The 26,565-nt window shown below is 40.8% G+C and overlaps 1 protein-coding gene across 9 annotated transcripts in view; it reads right to left on the bottom strand.

The window, feature by feature from the left end:
• Positions 1-272: 272 nt before the first annotated feature.
• LIN28B (lin-28 homolog B) overlaps positions 273-26,565 on the bottom strand; it is a 100,241-nt gene continuing 73,948 nt past the window's right edge. For 7 of the 9 annotated variants that reach the window (XM_057404678.1, XM_057404679.1, XM_057404673.1 and 4 more), the window contains one exon: positions 273-5,362. In XM_057404678.1, the coding sequence (XP_057260661.1) occupies positions 4,993-5,362 (370 nt within the window). In that variant the 3' untranslated portion in view covers positions 273-4,992. The remainder of the gene's footprint in view (positions 5,363-26,565) is intronic. The other 2 variants (XM_057404676.1, XM_057404677.1) reach the window with 2 other exon arrangements.

Raw genomic sequence — 26,565 nt, 5'->3', positions numbered from 1 at the left:
AACTTTAATGACCACTGTATTCTCACAGAGAGCAAATACCAGAAGCTAGAATCTTGCAGTGCAATTTTGATAGCTGAATATGGTTTGGGGTACAACTTCTACAGCATTGCTAATATGGATCCAGGTATGCATTAATCATTTATAGCTCCCTCCACCCAACAACAGCTTGTATAACTAAAATTATTCTCCCTGAAGATAATCTTCTAAAAGTAAGTGAACATAGGTGCATATGCAAAGTCCAAGTAAAAAAAGAAAATCTCAAAGGTTCGCTGTAAATGCCAACGTTATATGTTTTATTTTTAATCAAGTAATTCTTTTAAACCTCACAATATCCATGACTGACAGGAAAAAAAGACATTAGGCATGAAATGAGAATATAAAATACATGATATGTAGAAAGGCAATCAGTGCTTTAGTCCCTCAAGACAGTAAACAGGTGAAATGACCTTCAAAACTTCAACTCACTGTCTTTTTCTTAAAACATAAAATTCAAGTGATTTTTCTTTTATTTCACCTTGTAAACAACATACAGGTCAAAATGGACAATGAGGTAATCTATACTACAGAAGATAATTTAAAAACACTAGATAAGACACAGTATTGAAGACATATAGAAATCAGTGTTCACTTTGGTCTCTAGTATGGTTATTGTTATTATTACCACAAGCAACACATACTAGTTTAAGCCAGTCTGGTGATGTTTGTCAGCCAGTTGTTGCTTAACTTAGCAATCCAAGAGGTAGTCAAAACCATTATCCTTTGTAAAGATGATTGCTCTTACATTTGGTTCCATGACAATGGTAGCAAATACCTTGGTACTTCTCAACATTCTCATAAAAGCACTGCTGAAGCTGCTAATATACAGCTCCAGTTTATGTAAAAAACAGAAACATGTTCATAGATCAACCTCTTTTTATCAGTCAACAGTTGTAACAGGGGTAACACAACCAACGGATCTTAAAGAAGAGGCTGTTGATACACTAAGCAAAATAAGATTGATGCATTTAACAAGGCTCTGCTTGTTTCTAAAACAATACTCAAATCTCATTAAGACTTCTAAAAAATTAAAATCAGTGCATCTGCACATGTACATATCTTCCCAATTACTTTTATATCTAGCACAGGGGAATACATATATATTTTTTATGATAAACATTTCTTACAGATAAATTAATTAAATTAAATTTGAGATTTCCCATGTTCTTTTATAATTCTTCTTACAAAGAATGTTACAAGATTTATAAACACTTTTTATGGGGCTCTATTCACAAAACTAAGTATGACTAAGCAGGAACTCCAGGATAACACTGGTGCAGAACAGAACTGGGCTGAAAAAGGTGGCCTGCAAAGGGAAGAGGTAGGATCCAAACGTGGTGTTTGGCACTCCCTGAAAGCTGGCTAAAAGCAAAATATTGCAAATGGTATTGCAATGCCAGATTTACCATCAACTGCAGTGAAAAGCTATTTGGCTCCTCCTCCTCCAAATACAAGTCTTCCCCTCATGGCCTAACTTTTGTAGCATGTAAATAAATACAATGACCTCTCCTTGGGGAGAGTAAAAAATACCTCACCATGTCCCTTATGATTAAATCAAATTGAATATTTTGGGATGGAGGAATGGGAAGGAGATTTTTGTTCCAGACTATCTCCACTGTTATCAGGAGAAAAATACATCCCTCTGAGCAGACATTTGAACTATTTCTACTCAAATGAGTTTTATTGTGAAGCATTCTGGCAAGGACAGGCTGGTGAATAGGCTGGGCCAATGATGTAGAATATTCATTTTGTCCTGAGACATAAAGGAAGAATCTGAAGCTGAGTCTGTGCTTCCTGCTTTAAAGGCTTCTTTTCTTATCTGGAGCTGAAGGAGTATAATTAGATAGTTGTTGGGTATTTTTTCCTACTGCAGCCCAGTGCCCAGTAGTTACCTGCTGCTATATGTCTGACTTAGGCATATACATTTTTGTCTTTTCTGTAGATGTATTTATTTTCATGAACAGTGCCCATAATCCTTTAGACAGAAAAATAAAAGTTTTCAAAGAAATGTTTGGAAACGTCTCATAATTTCAAATGGATGCTTCATCTTAAACAAGTATTTGCCATAATGTATGCAGTGGTGAACTATCAGTTACATATTTAGTACAGATAAAAAGTATGTACCATAGATCAACAGCCACCTTTAAGGCTAGAGCAGCACAAAGGTGTGTTTATGTAGTAAATATGAGGTAGCCTTTTGCTGTAAACAGAATAATAATTTTATTGTCACCTATGTAAACAAAGTGGGCTTGATGCTTTTGTGTTTTTATTCCTCCCCCTCCACCCCCAGTCCCTCATCCCTCCCCTCCTAGAAAAGCTGAGCACCAGTAACTCTGACTGGAAGTCAGCGGGATCTGTGGTTGCCCAGCGTCTCTGAAAACTCAGACCCTGTGAATGTAAAGACACAAATGTTCACATAAGTAACCAGTACAGAATACCACTTTATCATTTCACAGGAACTTATAATACAAAATGCTGAGATCTGATTATCAGAAATGTAGATCTATGTCAACTCAGAGGTAGATACTAATATCAGTACATAATACTTATATAGAGATAAAAAGGTCTAAGACTATTTGGTTTGTTCTGAGTAAGCAGGTCTGCAGACTATTCTGTAAAGAAAAAACAAAACATTCCATGGTATATTCCCTGAGCAAAGTTCTTTGTCCTGAGTATGTTATGTAATAGTGATCACATTCTAATATATAAAAATAAAACCTTAAGCTTCCAACAATAAGATAGGGTTTGGTATGTGCTCTTAGCAGTTCAGTCTGACTTTGGTGCAGAGTGATTTCTAACAGCACCAATAAAAATCTGCATGTTGAAACTACTTCCTTTTCTCAGCTCTGAACTTCTCATGTATAAACAGGGAATGACCAGTTTTCAAATCCACAATTGCCCATTTCTATAAGGAACTTTGGTTTAAATTTTCAAAGTGACCTAAGTTTTGCATCTTTGCTGTTTAACCTGGTTTTTACACCGGCTAGAAGGTTAAGCAATGCCACTTTGATTTGTCTACATAATTTAAATAAGTTTACTATCCTTACGTAAGGCAAGGAAGTTCTTCTCTATAGATATATCACATTCAATATCGTCAAAGGTAAGCTTTGCATTAGCATACTGAGAACTTCAGTATAAACCATCAAGATTCTCGCAAACACTGGCATGGGAATTCACACAAAATAATTCTCTTCAAATTGTGCCCTTCACTGAGGCATTTGATTACTACCTGTTTACTGAAGCAGCAGCAGCAACAGTAAAAGTCTCATCTGGCAGGACAAGTGGGAAGGGGAAGGCCATGTAATGAGCCAGTCACATACCTGTTGTAACTAGTGGCTGCAAAAGAGTTACCACGGGTAGGACTTTGGCTCGCTGTAGCCTTTCATGCAGGCTGTTTCTTTAGTTTGATTATCCAAGCTTAAACCTACCCGGCACTTCCAAGCTTTAACAGCCTGTGTTTATTGCCAATGTTAAGGATTATACAGGTTTCTCTAATTAACTTACATCCACAATGGGATTTGTCAAAGTACGTTATCTTACGTATGACTTGGTAATTCAGAAGTTACAAATGGAAAGCGACTTGAAGTTTTGATAGGCTCCAACTCTATTAACCCCGAGCAAGGGCTGCAGCCCAGGGAGTCTCACTCTGAGGCCACCAGCCTTTTTCCTTTTTAATGCAGAAGTGTGTGGTCCCAGCGTACTCTGGACCAAGGCTGGTCAGCAACAGCCCCCAGTTCACAAGAAGCAGGTGATGCCCAGGGCTTCTGGCAAATTTGGAGGTCTCTTCACTTAGGCTTGTCTGCAGCAGATACCTGTTCCTCTTGACTATACTCGTGCTGTATCATCAGCAAGTGAGGCTGGCTGAGCAACCCCAAGCACCCACCTACCTTTATTCTTAAGAAACTATTTATCCCAAGATCGCATTAGCTTTGCATTTCATTTTCTTTAAAACCAGAACATATAACAACAAAAATCCCTAGGAAGTTCTTTCCATGGCATTTCAACAAAAAACAAGGGGAAGTAACTTCAAACTGGGGGGCACTACTTGGAACCAAGAGAAGTTGCTGCTGCTGCTGCTACTACTGCCACCAAGGTCCCCTAAATGTTCACAAAATACAAAGGGTTAAACAGGATGGTATCCTGATATTACTCAATAGGGTCAGTTTGGTAACAAGTTGTACATTCTCCCTTACACAACAGTCATCTAAATTACAGTTACAACCATATTAATTTAACAAAAATTTTTGAGAAACCAGCACAGAAACTACACATTCATTGTCTTTTCTGGAGCTTTGAACTCCTCATCCACAAAGGATGGTGGCAATGAGAGCCATGTTGAGTCATGACACTGCCCTGCATGGGAACAGGGGAGGGAGGGGTTCTGATGCTTTCTGGAGCTTAGAAAAAAAACAACCTAAATTGATGGTATGGGGGATGTCTTAGTATCTGTAGTACCATATGGCAGCTTTAAAATATGAAAGTAACCTTTAGATCACAAGAGAAGTAACAGTCTTGATCTCAGTTCTGTGTGTGGCTTATCAGGTTTGGGTTTCTTCTGACTGAGATTTCTTGCGTATTCTTGTTTGGTTTTGAACACATTTGGAAACAGGTTATAGGAATGAGTTCAGGAATGTTTGTGGATACTGTGCCTATTGCTTCACAGTGATGTCTGTGGGAGCTGGAGAGGTCTGATGGAAAAAAAATGTATAGATATGTACACATACACACACGCACGTGCACACTCACACACACACATACAGAAGGTAAAACGTAATGCACCCTGCTCAAATGTATTTTGCTTGGAGTGATTTGTCTATTAAAGAAAAAAAAATTCACAGTTCCTCAACAGTAGTTAAAATTCCAGGTCAGCTACTGGTAATGAAATTATTTCCCCTGTACTTGCATGAGGTAGACATCCCAAGAGGATAAAGAAAATGGAAAGTTATGACAAATGCGTTAAGTTTTTTTCCTTTTCTGAACAGAAGGCCCCTTTCTGCTCGGTTCTTCGGGTGACGCAGACAACTTACTCGATGAAGCTTCCTGTGGTGACCTGCCCGAGCGCTCTGAGTTTTCCGACCTGCCCTCCTGAGAGTACAATGGAGACGAGTAGCCGTGCATTCCTCCCCCTTCTCTCAGGAAAGCAGAAGTGGAAGGCTGTGGTTCAGCTTCATGTCTTCCCTGAGAACTGGTGGGCTGCTGCGAGACAGTTTTATGGGGGCAGTTAGCCACCATGTGCATGATGCTCTGACAGTAATGGCACTTCTTTGGCTGCGGAGGTAGACTACATTCTTTAGCGTGGTGGTCCAGGCCACCACAGTTGTAGCATCTAAAAACAGAGAGACAACCAGTTATAAAATGCAGTGTTAAACGGTAAGAGGTGTCATATTGAGTAAGCTCAGGGCGAGCGTGCGCAAGGTCTGCTGGTGAAGCAGCGTGAGTTTTGTTTTTTAAGGAAGTCGCTTGGAAGGTGCCCCTTCGTCGCACCGGTGCCGGAACCCGCCTTGCACTCGGGAGCGAGCCGTTTGCCGGTTCCCGGCCTGACTCTTTGGCCCGCCCCACTAGAGGGCACCAGATACCCAGGCACACGGCCGCGCCGCCGGCACCTCTCTCCACCCGGGCACTAAACGCCCGCGAGTGCTTCAGCGCCTGGCAGGACAGCCATCGCAATGCGGGGCGCGGAGGCGAGGCGAGGCGGTCACCAGCGACGGCCTCCCCACCCCGAGGCGCTTCACCCTGGGTGCACCCGTCGCCAGTCGGGGCCATAAAGGAACGTGCAGAGAGGAGATACTCAGCAGCAGAAGCTGCTTTTAGGCAGGGAAACCCAAACGTGGACGACGGACTCGGTGCCCCTGTCACTAACGGGGCTCTCGCCCAGCGCCCGGCCTCTTCCCTTCTCTGGCTCAGCCAAGGTACGGCGAGGCAAGGCTCGGCCAAGCTTTTACAGGGCTTGTGTTGCACAGGGTTCCTAATGGCACTTACGGTTTCAATTCAAAAGAAAATAAATAGGGCCCCGTTAAGAGTCACAAAAAAGGGTTTGTTTGTTTTCTCTGGAAATTCCGAAGCCGCGTGCAAGTGGCTGTGACCCAGGGTGCCATCTGCAACAGGACACGGAGCTGATGGGCGCAGAGAGCCTCCTCTCCAGCTCTCAAAAATGGCCAAAAGCCACAAATGCTCTCCTGTTAACTTTGTTAGCCAGGGGAACCCTAATGAAATCCCCAGCAGTTCCTTACTCAATCCTCTTACTTTGCAACACACTACAGTATGTAATCCTTGGATTACATTACTGTAACGCATGATACAAAAAATTCATTACATGCCTGTGGCATGGTGACCCTGTGCCAGACATATTTACCACTGAGTTTTCTGTTTTGGCTATTTTTCTATGGTTTCTTGTTTCTTTGTTTTATAAAGCTTGCACTGATTGCATAGACATTTGATTTATTATAATCCAACATGCTACTGGAGAGCACTAAACCAATAACTTTTTTTTTGCTTTGCCTTAACCATCAGCTAATTTAAAAAATGACTGCACAAATACTTAGACCTGGTGGAGTCAGCTGAATGATTAAAAAAGACTGTAACTATAACTCACTGTACAGACAAAATAGTGCAACATGTTCTGGCTCAAGCCCACATCAAAGTATTTTAAATTTTCAGATTCCTGGAAAGTAACAGGGCACTTTTTCAGCTAGTATTTAGTGGTCACTAGTAGTCTGTACAAAGCCAAGAAGTTTTGTCCATGCAAAGCTGTATGTACAGCTGGAGTCACACCTACGGAATTTACTTTTCCTTCCAAAGAAATGCTATTGATAAAACCTGCATAATTTTAAGAAAGATTGCAAAATGGCTGTTAACATTTGCAAATCATGCCAAGAAACCATCTCTCAGTACCTCCCTCTTCATTTCTCTTCACTATTAGCAAGACACTAACCATATCTTTATTTTCACAGACAAATGAAAAAACAGTTGCCTATGACATGTCATGTCCCACAAGACTGACCTATAATTTAGAAAGTTAAATGATGAACAGAACTTCATTATACTGTCAGAAAACATTGTAATTAAATTGTCATATCTTCCATAAAAATTATTAAGAATCAAGAAACCAAAGCCCTTATATTGAACTCTGAACTTCTGTAACAACTGCAATAACATATTTTAGGTGAACCGGTTCCATTTTTATGGAACTGGTTCCACTGCACTGAAGGTTTATGTGCTTTGTCAATGGAATCTGAAGACTATGCGTATTCTACAAAATAACCCATGAAGAGACACAGAATATAAAGCTTCACTTCAACTGAGAATAACATGTACAAGACCTATTATCATTTAGTATTGATTTCCCTATCATAGGAAGGGAAAGTACTTATGGACTATTTTGTAAACCACAAACATCTGATCTAAGACCAAACATCAAGCTTTCCCCCCCTATAATTAAAAAGGCAAGTTATTAAACAATATCCATCTGACTACTATCCCCCAAATCACTGAAGTTATCTTCAAATTAGTGACCCCCACTCAACAGTAGCATTCAGCTTTCTTAACTGGCATTCACCCAAGTACGTTTCCCTCACAAGCTTTCTGAACACTTTGCGGACAAAATAATATGGAAGCAAAACTTGCAATTACAGAAACAAAGTAACAGCAACAACAAAACTCCTGAACTGTTTTATCCCATAATAAATACATCTAAGAATTCACAACTGCAGTATTTGTTATCATTTAGGTTATATTAAATAATTATGTTTATTCTTATTTTCTTCACCAGTTTCCAGCAGTGTCCTCTTCCTGGGCTAAGTATAGTATAATACAGTATAACACAGGAGTGTGCAGACATTCTGGGAACTGGAGATTTTATCTTAATTCAGACTACAGAATTTTACAGCTGTGCATGCATTTGCACTTGCTTCTTTCCCTTAATACTGCATGTATTTAGAATAGTTAAAGAAGTTTGAAAATAGGTTAAAGAGCCTCAGGAGCAGGGTAGGCGGCTGCCACAGACAAATCAATTTAATCAGTCACTATGGTATGCACTGTGTTATCCAATTCAGTGAACCATTTCACCTCACCAATTGACCAAGAACCTGCTGTCAGGGCCCCTGCTTCCACTCAAGGGGCCTCTGTCACCTTTTGCATATATATTTATCAATACATCCTATTTGCAAAATATTGTAATTCCCTGCCTTTATTCACATCACGCTAAAATGTCACCATAAAAGAAATCTCTATCAGAAGCAACTGTGATTAAGTTATGATTTGGCTTTTCAGGAATGTTTTTTGTTACCAACCAACTGGAGCATCTGGCTAAAGTATTGTATTAGAATATGTATGTGCCAACCAGGCTGTGCCTGGACTTAAACAGGAGGGTGGTATTTATTCAGTTCTTTTAACTATTTACCCTGTCAATAACTCTAACCAGAAGAACAGATCACACCCCACTCTGAAATGCCTTCCTTCTTAAGGGATTTACACCAAAATGGAAATGGTCAGCAACCTCAGAGCTCACAAATGATACCACATGGCCCCATCCACATGCATTATGGTATATAGCATTAACTCTTTTGTCCAAAATCCTTCAACTCTTTGCTCCTCTCTGCTGTATTACTTAGGTTACAACACAATGAAACCTGATAGCACATGATATGCACACACAAGCTTAAACATCCACATCTCTATATACATAAATATACAGAACAATACACGAGCTGGCTGCTGCCAAAAAAAATAGCAAATTCTCACTTCAGTATGTTCTCACAAATTCTAAATTAGTACAACCGTAACAAGTATTTCTTCACTTCAAAAACACCATCAAAATAATATACGTTAGCTTCAACACAAGGTAAAAGTTTCTATGTAGATTACATAATGAGATGAACAAACCACAAAATGCCCTTGAAATTGCAATTACAGTAGAAGCAGCCTTAAAAAAAGCAACAGCAAGGAGATTTGTTAAAATAGGACTGTCTTTCTCACAGTAGGCTCCCATGATTTACTAGGTAGCTTCAGGCTCAAAAAATAATGCAACAGGGTAAATAAAGAGATGGCAATTATCCTAACAAGTAATCCTTTCTTTATTATGGCACTGACAGGAAGGTAACTCAGGGTGATTTTTTGATCTAAAAAAAGACAAACATTTTAATAAAGGCACACTTCAAGGAACTTGTGTAGCGCTGTATTTCAGTATTCTCAGGAAAACAGTAACATTCATACCTACAAAGAAAGAAAGAAGAGAGCATGTAGCAAGGTTAGAACACACTTCTAAATTCTCCTTCACTATGGATCTCATTACATGAAACTATAAATATTAAAGGAAACATGAGCAAGCAAAAAGCACAGATTCTAGATTCATTAGAAATACTCAATTTCACAACTAAATGCAAATGCAAAACAAAACACTCTTTAGTTTTCAGTTTTTTTTGCTTGTCCCAGCAGTCAACTCCTACTTAGGAAGCACATTCTAGCTCTATCTCTTTTTAAAATGACAATACCCCTGCCTTGCAAATACGCTCGGCACAATAACAAGCTGAGCTAAGCAGTAAGGAGGGTTAACACTACTTCTTGCTTCTTCATGCTGCTTTATAATATGATTTAGTTGATAATCCAATATATATGACAAGTAGAGAATAATTTATGTGGCTCTACACTATTATCTGTTGGGGAAAAAAAGCTTTAAAATTTCCCTGATGACTGACTTTTTCTTAGGAGGGGGAGAGAAGGGGTTAACATCTAACAGGGATAGTAAAGGAAAGAAAGTGGGTATAGTCAGAGGAAGACTAAAATAATCCACCAGGATATTCCCTACACCAACTCCTCGTTTTTCCGTTTTGAACGCTATCACACAACAAGAAGCTGCATCTTGGCTAAAATACTCCACCTAGCAATGTTAATGCTTTGAAAAACAGCATGGTATTCCAACAGCATGTGCAAAAGGGATGTTTTTACAATACACTGAATGCCTACTATGCAGTTAAAGCATAAAGGAAATCTTTAAAATTGTATCTAAATGTGCTGCCCTGTCTTTTTTTAGTAATTACTTTCACAACGTATCTAAAAAAATACCAGTTCTTGTAGACAGAACATACAGTAGGTTGCCTGAACTACCCTATTTTGTTGTAAGGGACGTTAAGCTATCCATGATATAAAAGAAATATGGATCTTAGACAAAACTAGGATGTTTTACAATTGAAGGGCTTGAGAATCAGGCCATGGGGCAGTACATGGGAACACCTTCTGCTTGTCAATGTGAACACCTAGAAAAGCTCAAGGAAGCGTGCGTTTGCACAGGCACCACCTGGGGCAAGTGAGAAGAACCTCCAACACCTCTGCAAAGCTGAAAGTCTTCTAGACTGTTGAGGATCTGCTGATCTCAAATTGTCTTTGAGATAAATACAAGTATATTTTACTAGATTACTGAAGTATTCCAGCAACCAAATCCTGGATATCAAATCTGTCACAGCAGCACTCCAAAGACTGGCAGGATCACAGGTGATTGCTGTTAAACAAGAACCTCTCATATGTTACTATACTGTAAAAGGATCGCTTATCACTTTTTTGCTTAATACAGGTATAATGCAAAAATCCTTCTTCCTGAGAAACCTACACTTAAAAACCAGTATGAAAAAGGGCATTATCCTTATGCCTTAAAATAAATAGCACATGCAGACATCATCCTTTTAAAGCAAGAAATGCTAATATCTGAGGACGCAATTAGTGCAACTTACAATCAGGCGGCAACTATCCCTGCAAAATAAAGTTTGATTGGCTGTCAGGTGAACAAGCTGGAGGAGCAGCAGCAGCACATAGCAGGGGAAGGGTGGAATGCTACGGGGAACCCTGCGCACCCCAAAGAGTGGCCATCTGGCAGCTCCACACTGAGCACCAGCTCCTCTGGCATCTCACTTCTTCCTCCACGGCTTTTACTGGGGATTCCCTTGCAGGAATTGGTTTGGGAGATTTCTCCCTTCCCCCAAACCTTTTAAGCAGTGTTAAATCCCAGGAGGAATCAAGCCAGCCTATGCTATTTTAAAAAACCATGGGGTGCAGGAGAGAGGCATGCATGGCTGCTCTCCCTTGCTGCTGAGCCGTGCCCCGCTTCCCGCACCCAGAGGGGAATTAACACACAGAAACGTGGCCCAGCTTTTTGTTTTTAGAGGTCGAAAATCGCTGGCAAGTCAATGAGACATACACAAGACTCACTGAATGTACCCATTCTACCCGCACCATCCGAGAGGGAAATTGCTGGAATGTTTCTGCTCACATGCACATTGCTGGGGTTTATGCCATTTTGTTTATCAACCTTTAATTCCTGAGCTGTAGCTGAATGCAGGAGTGAATACAGGTAGCTTTGACAACATGCTAATAAGGTATTAGTATTCAAAATACCAAATACTGAAATAATACAGAAAAAAATCCTTTAAGGTTAAGTGAAATTATCTTATTAAATAAACCAGAGAATGGAGCATTTAGCATCATCATCACAGCATTTACGGTGTGTCCAACAAGCAGGGTCACACTAAGGCATAAAACCACTCACATCCTCATTTATAAATCCATGAAAAAAAATCAGATAAATTTAAAAACTGTATTTATTTTTAACAAAGTATGTTGAAAAATGGCATACTATCAAGTCAGAAAGCAGCACACTGGGGCCACATTCAGATTTGCACTGATCCTGTGAGTATTTGCTACCCTGAACCCCTTGTTCTTGCAAAATACTGAGCAGAGGCAACATGCTGGGAAAGTTAATTACAGACTGTTGTTCTTCAGTGAAATTCAGTTTGAAAATTTCCTGTGCTTTACTTTTTTGAGATTAGCAGAAACAGCCTTTAAAAAAAAAAAAGAAAAAAGGATAACCCCCATAAGAAATAAAGATGAAGTAAAAAAAAAAATGCTCACCTATCTATTTGTCCTCCAAATCCTACAACACAGGATAAAATACCAGAGATTGGAGACTTTCAATTTCATGAGAAAAACAACGTCCCTCCATTTTTTTTAAGCTTGCCTTCTTTCATCTTACAGATAGCCCCAGCAGTATGCTGACACAAACCCACTGTCTTCAAGGCTTCCAATAACACACAGGGTCTAATATTGATGTTTACTCTTGTTACAAATAAATACACAAAAATGCTCCGTTGTAAACGCATCAGATTGACTAGTTTTCTGTGGTTAGTTCTAAATCAATCTATTTCCCCCGGTGTATTGCAGAAGTAATAACAATAGGTTACGGTCTTTTGTTGCTTGGGTTTCCCCTCCCCCTCACCCCCCAACAAAGAAGCTGACAAACAACGTAAGGCATTTGCCTGATAAATCAGGCCTGTCGGGATACAATTGAGCTTAAGTTTGTCAGGAAATAAATTTGTTTAAAATCTGCTAATATTTTACTGGAAAGTGGATGCTGGGGTTTTTTTTTTTGAGAATCAAGAACAATGAATCAGAAAGATGGCTCAAAATGCACAAGATGCAGTCTTTTTCTCCACAAAAAATGGAAAGGACTACACGAAAAGTAGCTCTTAAAAAACAACCTCGACAATGTTGCTTCCATTCTTTTTTCCTTTCCATGAAACCTTATCTCTGCTATCCACTCAGCCCTCTTTAAAGGCATGGAGGGAAACTATTTTTCACATAATCACATAAAAATCCTTATGAAATGCATCCTCACAGAGGAATGCTTTGGATATACTTTCATGTGTTGTAACAAAAGGGTTTTCTATATACTGAGAGTTAAGAACTCCCAAAATAACAATTTACAAAGTGAGGTCTTTTTTATTAAATAACATGAAAGATGGGTTTGCTCCAATAGTATCAATATGGTGTGGAAAGAATGTGTATATTTTAACATCTTTAATCCATTCAGATAAAGCAGATACAAGATCAGTGACAGTTTAAGTAAGTTATGTTTTAAACAGTCGTATATCATGCATTTCAAACATGAAATGTTATACCATGATTTCAAGTAAGTCTACTACTGTTAATCTTTTTGCATTATGTAGCCACACACACAAATATTCTCAACCACAAATTTCTCATGTAAGCATTAATTAAAAGAGTTCTGCATGCAGTAATTTTAAAACCAGTGTTTTCCATAGCTGATATTGGTGGAGAGGCTGCCACAGACAGGTTTGCTCTGGGTATCACTGCAATGTGTACCCACATTTGCAGCCTATAGCCAAAGTTAGCTGGGGTACAGCACTGAGCTGTCATGGGGGTAGCCAGAACTAAGTAGACCTTCGCTGGCTGTGCTTGAAATCACGGCTCAGTGCCTCTGCAGTTGCCTGCATATGCCCAGCAGCATAGTTCAGTAACACCAGAAGTCTTCACAGAGATGGCTTGAGCCTCCTGGCCATGTGGATAAGGATGCACAATGCATAAGACTAGCTCAACTCTTTCTGGGTCAGTGAGGTGCTGTTCATGAGTTAAGAGGCACGCCTGACCTTATCTGCCTCTCAGCAGAGCCAGTTCCAGGGTTTTTACACCCACTGATCAGCTAATCCACAGATGAGATAAAAGGGTAGTAGGTAACTGGGAATTAGTTGTTAAAAACTTCCATTTCCCTTTTGTTCCTTATTTTATCACTAAAAATAGCAGCAAATACAAGTAACACCAGCTTCTCACAACAGCAGGAAACAGCAAATGGCATCCTGGCAGTAGGTTGGAGCACTGAAGCAAGTAGTGGCAGAGGAAAAGAAGGAAGAAGGCTGCTGTGGAAGTTCGTAACCTATTCTTCTCCAAATATCAGTTTAGAGTCATATGACTTTAGGTATCCTTTATTAATTGGTATAATGCACAAAGTTTCAGAAACACCTGTATGAAGCATTGGAACAGGCTGCCCAGGGAAAACGTGGACTCAACATCCCTGAAGAGACTTAAAGGATGTGTAGATACTTAGGGACACGGTTTAGTGGTAGACTTGGCAGTGTGAGGTTAACAGCTGCACTCAATGATCCTAAGATCTTTTCCAACTTAAATGAGTCTATAATTTTGTATCTGTTGAGGAGATTATGGACTTAGATGATAGTTTTGAAATGGAATCTCCTACTATAATCACTAATTAGATAAATACAGACTTCAGAAGTGTTAAGGACTGCAGGATTTGACCAGCAACTCCCAGCTTCTTTGCATTCATCAGAAATAAAGGGACAGTTACTGTTGACACACTCACTATGAAGAGGTCAAGAGAACATGCCAGCTATCTCTATAGGAGTTGCTTCCAGAGCTCATGGAATTGATAAGTTATGTCACATGAAATACACGCAGGCTTCTTTTCCCAACTGTGCAACAAAAGAACATCAAACATGGTGGCTGATTTTCCTTGAAATGGCACCTATAAGTTCACATGTTCGATACCTGCCAGAGCAATTACACCATTCAGATGCTCTACAGCCACATTTTACTGGTAAGGGAAATCTGTATCACTCTGAGGCACTGACTGAGAAAGAAAGCAGTCAGTTCCTAACTCGTTTTTCCAAACTTGCATCTTAAGATGTCTAAACTGGACTAGTTCTATATATTGACATTATTACTAAATGACTGTGTTCAGCATTTTATACAACACATTTTTAAAAGGCTTTCAACATCTTAAAAAGATATTTTGAAACTTTCCACATAAAAATGCAGAAGCAACAGTAAAGCATGAAAAGAGGATTTCAGCTGCAACAGGATTTAGCCTCATATGTTAAAGCTTTTAATTCCCACCTGAGGCAGGCATTTCTTGTTGTCCCAGACTGCTCAATCCCTGAGAATTAAAAGAGAACTAATGCCATTTTCTACTATTCTGCCCTATCTCATCAAGAAATATATCTTCCTTGTTAATTGTCTCTATAATTATGTACCTAAAAATAAAAACCACATTTGTGCATATAAAAACATTTTAAATTAATTTTCTTAGTTTGGCGTTAAGAAAGAATGAATAAATTTCACACACAGGTTTGAGTTTAAAACCTTTTCTGAATTCTGTTAATTCTTTGTACAGTTAAAAATTATAAAATGCAACAGAAATCATTTCACTATATGTGGTAAACTAGATCACTAGATCCCTCTTGAGATCTAGTAATTGTGATGTCTCTCCAGTAAAATGATAACAATGAGGTTTATAAAACTTTTAAAAATACTTCATCTTTCCAGAAACAGAGAATCTTAATGGCCTTAATTCTGCTCTCAGTCACACAGGTGTAAATCCAGAGCAATTCTGATGACTTCCCCAAACTTACTCTCCATTAACTTTAATAGTGTAACAGAGAAAAGTATTTCCCACTGTGCATGAATACTGAAAAGTCACAGTTGCCAAGTAGGTGCAAGGCTGGTTGCAGAGGTCAGGCTGGCACAAGGTGTGAGGCAATGCAGCAATGCAGGCTGAAGCCCCTCAGTTCTACCTGTACATCTGTGTTTGCTGGTCGACAGAATGCTTGAAAGCATAATGCCGCATAAATCACAAAGGTGAAAAATGAAAACCAAAGAATTATAGCCAAGGTAGAGGAGTAATGTGTTTTGAGTCTTCTGCCTGTTTACACTCAGCTTTTCAGGTTAAGAAAGAATGAATAAATTATTTCAATAAGGATGTTGATAGGCCAAAGATCAATTTTCTTGGCATAACTGATGAGCTTTGCATTAGTAGATTCAGATAAAACAGGAACCCTAGACTTAAATAAAATAAAATGCTTGAAAGCAAAGACCAACTCAAGATAATGGCACCCGAGTCATGATCAGTGCAAGGGAACAGAAGATTACAAACTGCACTGGGATATAAAGCACAAGGGATATGCTCACCAAGCACAGCACAAACATACCTGTAGTTTGATCAGAAATTCACACTCAAGCCAAAGCTTCCATTACGGAAGCCCTGAATTTACAATTTTGAAAACAGTCACAAACTGGAAGAGTGATGAATGCCAGCACCATGCCTGTGCCTTAACAGCTCACCTGTACTCCAAACCAAGCAACCTTTCAGTTATCCAGTAGCATTCACTGTGCAAAGCAGCCTTCTTTTCCAACCAGATTTGGATATCCCACATGCCCTTGGTCATCATGCTTGTAGTAAGCGTGGTTAAAGCCCTTCCCAATTCTTTGCTTGCGAAGCCAAGCCATCAATCACTAGTCCTTCAGAAGGCTGAACAACAACCATCTGGAGATCACAGCAACCTCCTGACAGAGGGAAGACTTGTTTTTTCACACTGAGCACAGTATGTGGTGAACCCTAAGGGACCCTTTTGTGTACGTGAAAGCTTGCTCACTGGCTTGGGCCATAGAGGTGAAGGGGAAGGCTCAGGAGCCAACCTGGTAATTCTGCGGAGCTCAGGTGTAAACTACAGCACTGAGTTGCTGGCTGTCCAGTAGAAACCCTAACTGATTGAAGACAGAGACAGCAAGTAAATTCAAGTTTTGAAGCTCTTGGCAGCACCCAATTATTAAATCCAGAAACCCAATGCCTTCTGTGTGGTCGAAAATAGTAATACCTGAACAGTTCTAGCCATAGCAGACAAAGGCCAGACCTTTACAGGTCTGACGCTTCCTACATGATTACTGCCTGCTTCCAGGAACAAACTAATCGTTTATTAAACCAGTGTCACTCTTGAAAACCTGGAAGGCCAGAAAGCTATACTCCTAAATTGAGATCCCTGTGGCCCTTCTCCTTACTAACCTTCTAATTCTAAATATCCAAAATACCCCAAAATACCCAATTCTAAATGACTACAGAATGGAGGAAGACTGTGTCCCCACCCAGGTCTCTGGACCTCAAGCACAGCCCACAAATTTAACTCACGAAAAGTCTCATCCTTCCCAGGCTCAGAAGCTGGTGATGGAGAGCATGGCATTTACCTTCTTTCTGTGTCACAAGGAGCCTGTGTGACCCTCTTGTGTATATATTTACAGGTATTAAAATGCCTATGTCCTACTGACTTTAGAGGCAAGCAAGATCCTTGTAGCTTTGAGGATCTGAGTCTGTGCCCCTCAGGATTGTATCTGGTAAAGCAAGAAAAAAAAAGAGATATGGTTCAATAGTACAAGCATACAGCATCAAGTCACAAATTAGTTGGCATTCACTGAACTAGTGGCAGGAATCAAGCACATCCTGGACAATGCATAAAATACTTGATTTTGAAATTGTCATCTTTGTTATGGCTAGTTCACTGCTGTTCAACTATTGGGATTAAAAGTCATAGACAAGTTGTGTAAAATCATTTCACTCTTGTCTACAATCCAAACATTACACAGAAAATAAGGGCTATTAAGACCTTGAATGGACTTTTCACAAACATGGAAACACTCTCCATAGGTCTTTTTCATTCCCTGGTAGCAGGGAGCACAAAAGATGAGAATCAGATGCAGAAAACACTTTCTACATGGTGCAAAAATCTGAACCAGAATGTCTTCAACAAACTACTGCGCTTAGCTTTCATCCCAGTTTCCTGCAAAGCTTTGCACAGTGAGCGTGACTGCTGCTTGCTGTCTTGGCAGCATCAGCGACAGCTCCTGGGGTGCCCTTCTGTTTTCACACTCTGTGCTGTGAAACAAGCTAGCAACAGTATGCTGCGCCAGGCAGAAAGCAGAGAACTGCCAGGGATCCTGCTCGAATGCTCCAACCCATCCGGAACTGTGAGCAGTGACCAGGACTCCAGCTCAACTACTTCACATTTCATTCACAGCTTTTCTTTGGTAATGTGAAAATAAGAGGAAGATAATAATGTTGTAAACAGACCCCTTCTAAACAAGAATACTTCTGAAGACATATGATCAGCTTTCAAAAACTCCTGAGGATGATCCATGCAGTAACTGAAACTGCTAGCCAACTCTGAACAGCAAAAGGTTTCAGTTAATTCATCTGCATTTTTCAGTTTGCAGTATTTGTTTAGCTTGGTTCAGCTCACACCTCCAGCTTTGAAGCAAAACCATAAACCACTGCAATGGCACAACTGAGGGTGTAACAGACACTGGCAGGAGGTGGGAGGGAGTAGATTAAGCAGTGAGATTCCTGTCATCCTCAAATGCTCTTACAAGAGAAAAAGCTATGTGGAACCACACCCCGTGTCTGGGACTTACACCTGGCCACAGAACACACACACAGCCTTTACGCAACTCCATACTGAATTTCTACCTGGATTCACGAATATAACCATCATAATATTTAATTTATCTGATCTGCAGCAGTAGGAGTGTGTATGTGAAGGCTGGATAAAAGAATCACATACTGGAAATCCAGGCACAAGATGCAGATGTTGAACTTAGTTTTGTATACAGCTGTAAATCCCTTTCAGTTAGTGAGCTGGAAAAGAACTTAACTGACAAAAAAAAGTAGTTAAATTGGCTGTAAAGTGTGCTTTGAGTTAAAGATACACTAAATGCTGCACACAGAGATGCATCTTTTCCCTCCTCTAACTAAATATGTTTTTACACCATTCTTTTAGGTATTCCCCATTCCTCTACTTAAGGTTAACTCATCTTTTTTTTTTTTTGTGAATCTCTCTCTATTCATGCATAGCATAGCTGGGCCATTTGCTACCTGATGCTCATGCAAGTGCTACCTGCAGGTGGACAATTTCCCTCCTACCTTCTTCACAGATTCTGCCTTGGTGCATTATTCTTTCTTCCTTTTCTTTCCACTGCAATGCTTGGTGTGGAAGCACTGCACCTGTCAGGACTCAGCAAGAACAGCTCTCTATTTTCTGTCTGAGCCTGTCATGAAGATAAGGCTTAAATCAAAAGCTGCTGCTCACAGACAGGAGTCTGGTAGCTAAAAAGGGAAAAGAGAAGGGAATGTCAATGGTGTGTGATCAATTAGTCATGAGACGACTTCTCAGCTCCATTTGCTTTGCCTGTAGTTACCTCAAATGCAGTGGGCAGGAAACTTTTGAGGAGACTGGCAACTCTGACGTGCCTGTCAAATGGCATCTTACAATAATCATGGCTATGATTACAGGACTGCTGCATACAGCCAGAAACTGAAATGTAATGTTTAAAGATATTCCTCTCTCTGTGACAGATATGAAAGGGCAGCACAGAAGGACCATGAGGGTGGGTCAGAGCAGAACAGAGGAAGGAGAGGGCTAAACAAGCATTGGGCCACCCACACCAACCCCTCCATTACTGGCATGTAAGGGAGGCCATCAGCAGTGACACTGGCTCACCTGCTGGCAAAGTCTGGAAGGTGCTAAGCTGCTGCAGGGCTGTTCAATACTGGTGAGGCTGAAGCCAAGCTCTAAAAGCAGCATGTCCCATCACAGCGGTACTGCGCAGCTTCACCAAGAAGGAAGTTTGGGGTGGCAGGATGCTTGCTCAGGATGAGACTACCAGCATCACTCGGATAACTGTTAGTCAACAACTTCTGATCATTTTATGGCATGCAATTTTAATTGTTCAGGAGGAGTATGAAGTTCTGCTCCACTAATGAACTCATGATTCTGTGGTAGCAGGCAACCAAGATGCCTGGGTTTCTTGTAGTATTTGTCATGCAGTACAACACTAGCCCTGCTCTGTGGAATGCCTTGAACACCTCTCCAGCAACAATAGCTGTATTCCTCCCTGGATATCATCTTAGATCTTTATCATATAGCTAACTGTGCAACTGCTTGTCTTATAGATTGTGAAACAGCTCCACAATCGAATTCCCAACTTTGATACTCATTCAGTAACAAGTGAATTTATACTCAAGAATGGGACAGCCTATAGATCAGTTGGGTTCCCTTGAAGCATTTCAAAGCCAAGACAAAAAGCATGATTTTTGAAAAATGCTGTGATAATTCCAGTGCTTGATGACACTCAATGGCACAGAAATTAACAGGCCTGTTGATACAGCACTTGCTCTCTACAGCTAGAATTTTTTAGAGGTCATTATTTGCCATGGTTAACTATGCTATTAACTAAATATTTTGGTAGCTCTGAAAGCATAGTGCTTTGTAACAGAATATGTTTCCATGTATCAATACCTCTTGTAGCTTAAAAGTGGACTGCAGTATTCAGAAATAGTGGTGGTAACATTTCTCAGGTCTGTAATAATTTCTGCTGTTAGCTGAATCCAACCACTAATATTATAATGTCCTTAAAGTATTTTGAGTAAACAATGTTTGACTGTAATTCTAATTTGTTGAAATGTTTTTGTTTGCAATGATTTAGCCAAAAAATCTGCACTTTCCAAACAGTACTTAGAAATTATCTAAATGCTACTACTCTGTAACTTTCAAAGAGCATAATACTAAATGTGCTTACCACACGTTAGGAGACACTTGCCATGTGTGTTTAGAGTGGTGCTCCCTCTGGTCCGGCTCCAAAGTTAAAGCATGTGAAGTGTAAATTGTGTGTGACACAGCCAAGGAAACCCACTTTACTTAAACCTTGTTAATGGCGAGCCAGATGGAACCGCTGAGGCCACCCATTGTTCAGGTTTGCATTTTTGTGTAATGCCATGGTGTAGGTCCATAGAGCCTCATGAATTCCTCTCCTCTGAATATATACTGTGCTGTTAAAGGCACTGAAAGGATCAAGCTCTGCTGTGAGAGCAGCTGGCTTTGTAGTTTCTTAATGGTTGTTAGCAGCAGCAGCAGGTCCATTCTACTCCCCCATTCTCCCCCTTCCCTTCTTGAAATCTTGATCTGTCAGTTCTTGAGTGAAGCCAAACCCTAACGCTGTCCTATGTAGCACATCATACATTACCTCAGGTTCATTACCCCAAATATTCATCAAAGTCTCAGATTCTCCCTCCTCTGCAGCCTCAGACCCTGCCCCAGCAGTTCTTAACCACACAAATAATCATCATAGACTTCATCAACAGTGATGTTGATAATTTCTTTCCTACAAAACCCAAATCATGTGTGCCTGCATAATTTTTGATCCTTCCAGAAGGCTGATCATCACATTCTGAAAATTTGGTCAAATTTTCCTGTCTTGACCTCTTTTGTGCCTTTAAGATCAAAATGGAAACAAAAGTAGTTTTGAATAAAGATAGCCCACAGCAGACTCCTCAGTCTGAGAAATGAGGGGAAGCTTGTGAAGTGTAACACACCAAGACCCATCTGTATAGTGCTTGTGATGTAGAAGGTAACATCCTGCAATGGCCTTGCCATGATGCAGCAACATCAGACATTCGCCAATAAAAAGCTGCAGTGCACAATGTAACAGAGATAGTGAAAAACCCACAAGACTACAGCTGGCTGCCTAGCAGGTTACCAGCTGTGGTGTGAGATACTGTAAGGCTGGGAGAGGGAAATACTCTTCTCCCTGTTTGCTCCACCTGTTGTGCATGCTGCTCTGAACGAGTTGAGAGAAGCATGAAGCCAACCCTCCATCCCTTCCTCTCCAGTGGGCCTTCCACCAGAAAAGCAAACTGCACCTCATGAAAATGAGACTGCAGCCAGAAATGATCGAATTGCACCACCAAACACCAAATAATGTGTCTGCTTCTTTGCAAAAGGACTTTGACATACTGGCTCCTAAAGACAATGCAGTTAGCATAACTTGTGAATAGTATTGAGGAATTAGCTGGTGTTACAGAAACTATACAAAGTTTTTTGCAACACTGGGGGCAATCAGATTATTGAAGAGGCTGAGGAACCATAATCAGTACTTCAGAGCCAATTCCCTTACCTGTTCAAAGTGACTTGCTTTTGCACTACACTGGCAGAGTAAGAAAAAAAATCCCACCACCAGAACCCCAGCTGAGTGCCTCACCTGGTGCAGGAGACACACTGTTCATTGACATGTATTATACTCCTGCCGTTCCCAGCTGGCCTATATGCCTTTAGGAAGAGGAGCCAGGAGGCACCTGAAGCTCAGCAGTGCTGAGCTTGCTTTACAGTGAACTGGAGCAGGGAATCGAAGACCTGATCATTTCTCTTCTTTCCCCAAGCTGTTCTAGATGTGTCAGGAAGATCAGCTTCCCCACTCCTACATGCTCCCCAGAGCAAAAGCAGAAATAATGCCAGAAACTCCTTCCTGGGGTTCCTATGACCTGACATAAAAGGTTTGGGACAACCATGACTAGCTGGCAAAGGGGGAGACCAACAAACTGGGGAGCAACCGGGAAGACACACTGGCAGGAAAGGCAGGACATGATAACATCTACTTTCTCCATACACCAAGAAGATCAGATTAAATTACAGCACTCACCACCTCTATCTTTTAATATAAATAGTAGGGTGCAACTTAGGAAACTTATTTTAACTTGAATATTTCTTTAATACAGTTGTCCCTGAAGTCTGCCTAGATACTATGAGGGGGCTCAGTGGCATACACTACACAAGGCATAGCAGTTTCATACTCACTATGTTGCTAAAAACATTCAGAATTCCAAATCATAAATCACAGGGGAGTGTGGAAGGTTCAACCCAAGTCAAGCTCTTGGGTTCAGTAAACTATTTTTTATCCATTTCAGAGTTCATGTGGTAAACCTTATTTTAACTGATAATTTTTTCTTGCACACTGTAACAGATCCTTTTTGAAGGCTACATTACCTTTGGTACATTTCCATTGTATAAGAATATAATCACATTAACAAAACACAAATGCTAGGTAAGGTACAATAATAAAGGTAAAGCACAATTTGCAACTGATAAACTAACACTGCACTTTACCCCCTTTTTCTGAATTTCCAGGTCTTCTCTATAAGTAGGACGCAAGGCTGTCATACATATTTTGAGATCAGACTAGCTTGACTGCCCTTGCCTGGAGTTTTTATATCCTTTCATGAGCCCTCTTTAGCCCTCAGTCCATATTCCAAAGCAAAAGATGTTAATAACCCTGGACTGATGTGACGCTTGGTACTTTAGCACCCGAGGATGGAGATTATATGCCCCCCTTGATTTCAGCATGTTAAGCTTCCTTGAAGCTTTGTTTCTTTCAGAGGCAGCTGCCTGCATTTCCATACCTTACCCTGCCTCCTGCCACCAGTGTTAAAATCACATATGTATCAGTTAGAAAAAATAGCTGCAAAATTATTTCCTGTATGAAGTCTTCTCAAATGAATTAGTTCAGCTAGTAACTTTCCTCTGATGATGAGGACAACAAGAAAACCTTAAGCTGTCATACAGAAAGAGAAGTCATCAATATATCAGGACTTTAATTGCCCATATCATACACTTTGTACAAAAGGAACTCTGAATAACATTAATATCACTATAGAGTTTTACCATAAATGATTTTTTAAAATGAACTGGTGGGGTTTTTTTGGTTACTTTTCTGTTTGGTTGTTGGTTTGTTTTTTTAAGGTACTTGTTTAATTTTCCTGGTAACTGAGGGTGATTGAAAGACTTAAAATTAGTTTGCTATCTCAACATTTCAAATTAGCATTCTATAAAATACTTTTATACTTGATCAGTGTTTATGAATGCTTTGAAAACTCACTGATTCCTAGCAAAGACTAGGAAAATATGCATGCCTGGAAATATCAGGGAATATATGTTTTCCTTTTTTGGAATCCTGGAAAACGCAACACTGGATTATATACTGAGTTTCACAAGGTTACTGACACTTTTCAGTATTACAGTACTACTAGCTTTAAGTGCTGATTTTATATAATCCTTTTGTTCCATTCAGTGAAAAAATTTCCTTTGAGGAACTGTTGTTAAAAAACCTGAAACATTCACTTCTTGTGTATTACCCACAAACACTGCGTAACTGATGCATGTAGCAAAATTAGGTGGAAAGAATATGGTTTCTGCTACTGTGCGTAAAATTTATTATTTTTTTCCTTGTCACAATGAAGGCAGGTTGTAATTTTAGGACATTTAAGTTCCAAAGTAAAACTCTGAAACTGTAACATATTTAAGATTATATGATTGATGTGAAATAGCACAACACTATATAGGAAATGCTAGCTTTAGTACATATTAGTACATTGTCTTCACATCGTTCAAAGCAGTTCAAAGTAATGCAACAGAAGCAGAAAAAAATTAAACAGATTGCTCAGAGGAAGCTGGTGGGGAAGGAAGAGCTGTGATTACACCACACACTGCATTCCTCCAAGCCTACTGCTCACATTTTGCAAGTTTTGAGGAGCAGCTGCTGAAGGGCAAGGGGAACTGAGAAATGACCACTGCACATGTGCTGCTCTGCCATACTATAACACCAAACTAGAAGATAACCATGAATTAAACCTAACCACTGCAGCTTTTAAAGGCTGCTCTTCATCCCTGCAGGGATGTCAGGCACACAGCTGAGGAATGCTGCTTACCTTCCCAGTCAGTTACCAACTTCCGGGTACCACAGAGTTTAACAGACAAGCTACTGGGGTGGTGGCACCAAACATTTAAAATAGGTAGGATATGCTTTTCTCATCCTGTTTTCTTTCCCTGGCCAGAGAAACGACAAGCTTCAGCGTGGCTAAAAGAGGTCAAGTGGAGATGACAACAAGATTCGTGCCGAGCTGCCCCTAGGGTTCTGTACTCCAGATAAACCCACCAAATGCAGAGGTTACCAAGAGGCATCCCCCACTCCACCCTGTTTGCTACTCAGTACCTTTTTTCTTAATTCAGGATTGGTTTCCTTCAATTACACTCCCTGAACTGGCTCTGTAGAATTAGATCAGCACCAGCAACCCTGCGGGGAGAAAACCACAATGCTGGCTGGGGATGCAGCAGGCCACAGCAGCCGACCATCTCTCGGTAATGTGAAACTGCATTCTGGCAGAGACTTGGCTTACAGAGCCAGGGGCAGCATCCATTTCTTTTAAAGTCACAGTTCCCCTATAGGAAAAAATAACTAATGGGGGGGTGTTCAATCTGTTAATGCTGTCCAGTACTTGGGAGATTCCCATTTCTTCAGCTGCTATAGCAAAGTGCAGAAAAATCCACAGCTAAAAACCCTCATATAAACTACTGTAGTATTGCTTTCTGAAATTTACAGTATTTTCAACTTAATAGTGACTCTCTAACAAGGAAAAACACCCTGAAAGGCATAATTTGTCAACCACAAACAAGCAAACCAGAAACCGATCAGTTGTATTATGAAGCACAGCACAAGTTTTGGGGAGGTTGTTGGGGAGAGTTTTGCCAAGCCTGAACCAGATGCAGTTGAACACTAGCTGTGTGTCCCCAGGGGAATGAGGAAGAGTCCCAAGACCCGCCTACGCTTTAATGAAAACAGGCATGAGATACAGAACGAGCTGATGGAAGTTTATGCTCTTGCTGTTCAGCATACATGATTTACAAGCACGTATAAAGGAAAAAAAAAAAAGGCACAACTCAGGATGTTCAATGCCTACACTGACAATAACCTAAATGTACACATTTACTGCACTTTTAACAACACCACTATTAAGGAATTTGAAGTTAATCCCAAATCTGAAGGAATCTGTCTTGAGTCCTCCCTGAGACAGGGTATGGCCTAGGGCTGGGCTATCTCTGTACCTTCCCTATCTTCTCTTTCTTTCAGAAAGACTCCTTTCCTGTGTAGAAAGAGACTGCAGCATACACAGAGTTAAGTTACCCAGCACACGCTGCCAGACAGGTCTCTAGGCCTGTGTGTATTAAAGCATCCTCAGGAGAACTCTCCTGGCCATGCTGCTTGACCGTCTCAGCCCATGGGAGTGCTTGGCAGTGTCGAGACTGCTGCCTGCCTGAAATACCAAGAGGGGAATTTTAGAAGTGCCTGTCATTTTACAGTGAGCATTGTGCAAGCAATCCTCTCCCAGGAGGGGCCACCCCAGGACACCTGAGCCTGCTCATCCACATCCCACACAGCAGCAGCACCAGAACCCCTACCTTCAGGCTACACTCTTGGCCTCCTACCTCAAATAGTCCGTGCACAGGCAGGAAAACCAGCCGTCCTGCTCCCCAAGGCTACACACCAGCCACAGCATACCTAGAGGGAGCCCGGCACACCAAGGCACTCCCGCACCAGACTTCAGCACAGCCACAGCAGTGGCACAGATCTTCATTTGCACTGGCTTTCACAGGTAACACACACCCCATGCACATGCACACAGAGTGCCTGAGTGGCTACAATGGGGTGAGCACCCAGCCTGCCGCAGCAGAGAGCTGCATCCCAGGCAGGCAGAGCCCTGGCCAGCCATGCGCTCTGGATCACAGAATGCAAAGCACACAGCTACAGCCTGTCTCTTAGCCAGCTTGCACCTGACCCATGTTTGGCACTCCACTTCTTCTGAAGTATGTGAAATATACATGTCAAAGAAGCTTCTTCAACTATTCCTCAACTTTTATGGGGCAAAAATTGTGGCAAAAGGAAGGAGAGAACTACAGCCTACCTGATTTGGGGCACAAGTATGCTGAAGACCTGTCTAAAGGCACTTGGAAGTATTTGGTCCACAGAAAGCACCAGGTCAGAAGCAGCCCTGCTTCCACCTGCCATTGAGAGATGAGTATTGCCCACTCACCACATCTCTTTAATACAGTCATCAGCAGTCCCACAGACTTCCTGGTTCATATCCAGTGATCCCTTTTACCACATTTCATCCCCATCTCTAGTTCTTCACACCCCCACCTTCAGTTCCATCCCAGTTCTAATCCTAATGGTCACATTAGGGACATACTGGTATGCATGACCCATTTCAGAGGTCACAGCTGGCTACTTCAAAGAAATAAGGATTTT

The sequence above is a fragment of the Pezoporus wallicus genome, unplaced genomic scaffold, assembly GCF_028554395.1.
Source record: "Pezoporus wallicus isolate ANWC-B61680 ecotype Strahan unplaced genomic scaffold, APGP_CSIRO_Pwel_v1 contig_6923, whole genome shotgun sequence".
Classification (NCBI taxonomy): Eukaryota; Metazoa; Chordata; class Aves; order Psittaciformes; family Psittacidae; genus Pezoporus; species Pezoporus wallicus.
This window is presented reverse-complemented; position numbering and strand designations above follow the sequence as displayed.